Raw genomic sequence first — 6,000 nt, 5'->3', positions numbered from 1 at the left:
GGCTCCGAGTCACCGGCCGCACCTGGGCACGTCGTCGCCCCCCGCAGCCCGCCGGAATCCAGGATCCGCGGAGGTGGCCCCCGAACTCCCCACGCTTGCTATGTTGCCCTTTGGAGACAAAGCCAGGTACCGCCTCAGCATCCCCTGCCCACTTTCCCCGGGGGCGCGCTGGGGACCCGCGCTGCACGGTGGCGCCCGGGTCACGCTGGCCGGGAGATGCCTCGTTGAAAATGAGCTGAATGACTTTTTTGTCTTCTTTTGCTTCTGCGGACGTGGGAGGCTCACACCGGACCCTTTTAAATCCTGTTTTCCCCTAACGAACGTTCTAAATTGGTGTTGATTTCATCACTTCGGGGGGTTTTGACAGAGGCACAGCTTCGGGCTAAAACTGAGCTCCTCTGTTTAATTATCCTTTAACCCCCCCCCTTCCCTGACTTCGCCTACTTCAAAATCCTCAATTGTATCGGCCAGACGTTTAACCCTGAAAGGAGAGTGGTTTCTTTTTAAATGGCACTTTTCTGTGACTTTGGGGTGAGGCACTAAGGCGAAGATTATGGATAGCTGACAGTTTTCAGGGGTCACCTGCCCCTCCGGGGCCATCTGTCCCCAGTTTCCTTTCACTCGTGCACATTCCCATCTGCTCTCACTGAATGGGAGGGGGCCAGAAAACTAGGCTGACTTTGAAAGTTTAGGTTGAGGGTGTTCTTTGGGCAGATGATTAGCAATTTAAAGAAAAAAATTCTTTGTCTTATTAATCAGCATAAATGTTCTTTTCTTTGTTACCCCTCTTTTCTTTGAAGATGGTTTGGTGGTTATTTTTAACTGGTGGTGGATAAAAACTCTTCACTTTCAGAGGCTGCTATAACTTTGAAAATGTAGCAACATTTTGATAAAAAAAATCAATGAAAGCGTTCATTTATTTTCCTGTTCACCTTTTTCTCCCCACAATCTTTAGATCAAAGTTCTAATTTTCAAAATCACAATACTTGCTCTAAAATCACCTGAGACTCCAAAAACTCTTTTTTAAAAAATAGGGTTTTACAGTTATAGTCGATGTTGCTAAAGGCCGAACACTTTCTGTGATACATGTGTGTGTGGTTTTAAGAAGAGTTTATGTGAGAGAAGTTGGAAAGCGAAAGTGTCTACTATTTAAGAGTGGTGCGGGCCCTTAATTTTTGCTGTTTTAAAGAGCTGGAAGTTTCCAATGCAAAGAATATAACCTAAGATTTTGTGTGTAGCCCAAAGTCTTCGTGAAATAGTCTTTCAGTTGGGCTTTCTATTTGGTGATATTAACTGGAGGCTTTTAAATTAAGAAGTTGGGCACTGGTTAATCGTAAAATTGTCAAACCTAAACCCAGTGTAATTCCTCTTATTGTAGAAAAACTCACTGTGTCCATTTTAACTTTACAGCTAAAATTTTGTTTTCTTCCTAACTGGAAGCTCACAACCATTTTTCCTTTTTCTTACACTTTGTAAGTGTAAAATGGTCACTGTATGTGATTCCAGAAATCCATATAAAGCAATAGCTCTGTAGAGTCACAAATAGAGATCCCCTCAGATTGCCTATCTGCGGTCTCTTAATTAGGCTTGCAGATGGATCTAGTTCTACATTAGCTGTGTTTTGACCTTCATGTGGCTTCTCTATGCTGCCCTGAGACTGAATGACCTGTGCTCTATGGTAGACATTGAATATAATGAAAGTCCTGGCGTCCCTAAATTTGCAAACACCTGTGAATTTCAACTGACCTTGAGAGCACAAATGCCGCTCTACTGCATTGGTTCCTCTGTCTTCAGATACTTTATTAAAAGCTTGGAATGTAGAACAGATACTCAACCGACATCCTGTTGATGTGGATTTGAGGGTGCCACTTGGGCAATTCATAATATCATCGATTGGCTACAAATTAATTTGAGAGTAGTAAGGGGCACTGTGCTACTCTTTCCTATTCAGCCTTGATCATTGAGGGCTCTAACCCCATTCAGTTACAAATGTAGCCTTCGTAGTGCTAATGCCACTTAACAGCTGTTGTTATCCTTGACAGCATACTGGAATAATGTTACCTTTCATTAGTTACTAATCAGGTCTTTGATTGTGAGTGTGGTTTTAGGCCATTTAGCATTATAGGGGTGAGGATTGGCTCTTTATTGCTTTGTTTTGCGCTAGGCCAAAGCTTGAGAATATTTGGTGTACACTGGAAATAGGAGCCATTGAGTGAGGACAGGTTTTTATGACAGCTTGGGTCAAAGTCCAGAAACAGAAGTTTTACACTCCCATGGAGCTTTCTGTAATAGACTTTTTATTTGACGCTGGAAAGCTGCGCTACAGTACTTGAGGTTTCAGGCCCTGTGTCTGGGACTGTTTTCCTTGGTCATTCTTTTTTTTTTCAATTCCAAACACGGTAGCATTTTTATTTGCAAGGTATTTACATTAAGATCAGATGACCAGGGTAAAATAAATATTCTATTCATTCTTAAAATTTTTGTTTCTATAATTGCATAAGAAAATAAGCTTTCACAATTTGCAGACAAATGACTTGCTAAGCATATTTTTGTTAGCTAGTATGGGAGATAATAAAACCCTCTGGGCATTGACCCAGTGTGACTTTGATATTATTTGTAATATTTTTATGATGGTAATTCTGATGCAATAATGCATTTTTCCTTACATTGTTTGTAACTAGGGTTCATATAGCCAGTTCTAAGCTTCCTTTTCATGCCCTCTAAGAATTCTCCTGCACTGAATTCTTCCTGCCTGGAGGAATCCCAGGGAGTCCCTGGGATGATGTTTCTCATAGTCTCACTGTCTCTAGTGTTTGACAGTTGCAAATTCTGATCCATTTTAGGGCCTGAACTACATGATCATGATTCTTAAAAATGTGGCAGACCTGTTGCAACAGCAATTTGTCATAGGTGGGATGTCTTGAAATAAGTCCATGGCCTTAGTATAACGCAAGCTTAAATAGGCTTGTTGCAAAATTCAGTGAGTTTTTTCTTCCGTTTGTGATCTGACGATCTGTAGAAATTGTCAGTATTTTCAAAAGGTTGTGTCTTCAGCACCTGAAGAATAGGATTTTCTTTCAGCATGTTGACAGGTTATGTTACACCACTTCCTGTTTATATTTATATTTTTATTTTGCTATAGGGCACGTGCCCTTACTGGACAGAGAGAGGGAAAGTGGTATGCACCCGCTCCCCCCACCACCACTGAAAAGATGACACACCTCATTCCTTTCTTCATTCTCTTCTCCAGGATTTTGAGCACCCATGCACACAAGCCACCAGGTCCAGGACTCCAGCCGTGCAGTTAGCCATGTGGCATCCAGCCGCCTTAACGGCCCTATCACCAGTTAGCTGCGAAATTTGCTTTGTAAATAATTTCACCTAAGTAGATCATTTGACTCTGGCTTCTAATATCATTTCTGTTAGAATATTTGCAATGCTTTACCTTGATTACAGAGAATGTATCTTACAAACGTGACCCCATTCTCTAGATTCCAAAGCACGAATGAACTTAGACCTTCGCTTGAAGTGTCCAGTGCGTTTTAGTAACATTTGGAAAAGATTTCTTTTGTGATTATAAAGGCTAAACAGAACTGTTGGCTATTTGTTCGTTGATTCCCTAGTTTTCAACCTGATCATTTATTAAACTTCTAACTGTTGTTAAGGTATATTTGTCCTTCATTCTCAGGGTAAACCGTAGGATCAAAACCTTTTCCTAGAATAAAAAGCCTTTAGTAAGGATGATAGGATTGTTCAATAAATAAATCAGTGAGTTGGTTGATAGAGAAGAGTAGAAAAATGACTCATTTCTGAATTTAGCATGCAGATTAGCTCTGACTCTGCAGCACTCCCTATGAAATTAGTTTAGTGGCACAGATGTAGACTCGGTTGAGTGGTGTTGTAGCTGATGGCTGTGGTTTGAAAATATCTGTTAGGTAGGGTCACAGGAAAAGTGCCTGTAAGCTGCATACCTAGGAATAAAAACTGGAGAAAGTCTTTCCACATGAGTCATTCATTTGATATTTAGCTTTGTAATCTTATTTACTGACTTGGTAGTCTCATTTTATTTTGAATTATATGGCATTATTATTTTTAAGTGTAAGTGCTTTATTCATTTTCTCTGAATGGTAGGAATTTATATTTATTGCCAACCAGATGTTTAAGGCGGAAAAGCAAACTGATTGTTATGTTCATAAAAATCATTTTGATGAATATTCTAAAAAGCCTTTTTAAAAGCCTTTAAAGATACATGTCTCTCTGGATTCTGACTTGTGGTGAGTGCACTCTTTAAAGTCTCATATACCACTGCTGCCTCCCTTTATTCTTTGGGGGAACTTGGGGAAAGAGAGATTATCCCCTTGATTCGGAATTGTAAAGTAAGATTCACTTTTTGCCAATAATCTTTTCTGGATAATTTTATTACACTAAAGCTTGGGAGGAAAAAAAGTCCCCATTTGATATAATTTTCTTACTGATAATTACATTTTAAAAACCAAAATTGAATACCTGTCCTAGGGATAAAAGAAAATGTCCTGGTATTTTGAGCTGATAAAATCATTAAAATAAACACACAGAAAGAGAGAGAGAGAGAGAGAGAGAAAGAGAATCTGTGAGGTTTAGTGTTAGAAGGACCCCCAATCAGTTTTTCAAACTTATATAATGCACCCCGGTAAAGAAAGACATTCTCGGTGATCTCGGTTAGGTAAGTTAGGAAGCTTTTGGTCGTAAGTGACAGAAAGTCAAATTAAAGCCATGCAGAAATGATTTCTAGTTAAAGTGCCCAGGGATTGGCTTAACTATGAATTCAAGGGGTCAAATAATCAAGATTCTATGTGTCTCCTCTCTACCTATGCCATCCCTTTGTCCCTCTATCTATTACCTATCCATCTGTCCATCTACCCATGTATCTTTTATCCCCTTTCTGTGTTGGCTTTATTCTCCCGCATGTTTTTTTTTTTTTTGGAGAGGTTTTTGCTATAGGGCACATGCGCTCGTCAGACAGACAGAGAGAGACAGAGCTACAGAAAGCGAGAAATCACCCCCCAGGGGGGATGGCCACGCCGCAATCCCTTCTCCTCCATTCACCTCTCGGGATTGTGGGCATGCACGTACACGTGCCCAGCGTGAGTTTAAGCCACCGGGTCCAGGACTCGAACCGCGATCAACTAGTGACATAGCCATTACGTTAACTGCTGGTCCCATCTATTCTCCTGCATGCTTTCTTAATGTGCTGGAAAAGTTTCTTTTTGATGAGTGTATGTGGGTCTTGAACTTGCTGTATTAGAGAGTGACCACTTAGCTATTATAATCTTCCCCAAATTTCTGGCCTTCCATGGATTGTATGTAGACCCTGAACCAATCATTGTATCTAGGAGAGCAGAGTTAGCTGACTACTTTGTCGGGGACAAGTAGCTCTTTATTTTATTTTACTTTATTTTATTATTTTATCTTATCTTACCTTATCTTATTTTTAGGTTTTTGCCATAGGGTGCATGTGCCATAAAGTGACAGAGGGGGGTGGGGTGGGGGGATAATGGCCATGACCCAATTCCTTCTCATCCATTCTCCTCTTGGGATTTTGGGCACACACATGTACGTATTTGATATGATCTTCAAACCACAGGGTGTAGGCCATGTGAGAGTCCACCACCTTAACCACCTCGCCACTCACTGGGCCCTAGGCAGGTAGCTCTTGATGGAATGTATCACTGGGGAGAGAGTTCCAAAATGTGGAACTTTTAAGTTCCAGATATTTGCCATGCCTCGTGTTGTCGTCCTTTGGATTTTAATGTTAATTATAATTTAGTCATAGCTACAGCATTTACGCAAGTGTATTACCAGAATAAATTTTAAGTTAATTATGAACAGTATGAGAACCTTACAGCCAAATGCACATTGACAGCGTGTATTAAATCAGCCTCGCTAAGTAGACATGGCGCTCACTACCTGACCAATGGGCTGGCGAGGTCTGCTGGTCTTGGCTGTGGTTGGCCTGTCATG

At 40.8% G+C, this 6,000-nt stretch overlaps 1 protein-coding gene across 3 annotated transcripts in view; it reads left to right on the top strand.

Moving 5' to 3' along the window:
- The window catches only part of PDE5A (phosphodiesterase 5A), a 132,276-nt gene that overhangs the window by 1,458 nt on the left and 124,818 nt on the right, over nt 1–6,000 (top strand). The window contains exon 1 of one of the 3 annotated variants that reach the window (XM_027773671.1): nt 7–126. The exons of the other annotated variants lie outside the window; for them this stretch is intronic. Coding sequence (XP_027629472.1) covers nt 101–126 — 26 coding nt within the window. The 5' untranslated portion in view covers nt 7–100. Of the gene's footprint in view, nt 1–6; nt 127–6,000 lie in introns of those variants that run through there. 3 annotated transcript variants of the gene reach the window in all.

Source organism: Tupaia chinensis, unplaced genomic scaffold (genome assembly GCF_000334495.1).
Source record: "Tupaia chinensis unplaced genomic scaffold, TupChi_1.0 Scaffold000362_1, whole genome shotgun sequence".
In the NCBI taxonomy this organism is placed as follows: Eukaryota; Metazoa; Chordata; class Mammalia; order Scandentia; family Tupaiidae; genus Tupaia; species Tupaia belangeri.
The sequence above is the reverse complement of the archived record's forward strand: the minus strand, read 5'-3'. Positions and strand labels throughout refer to the sequence as shown.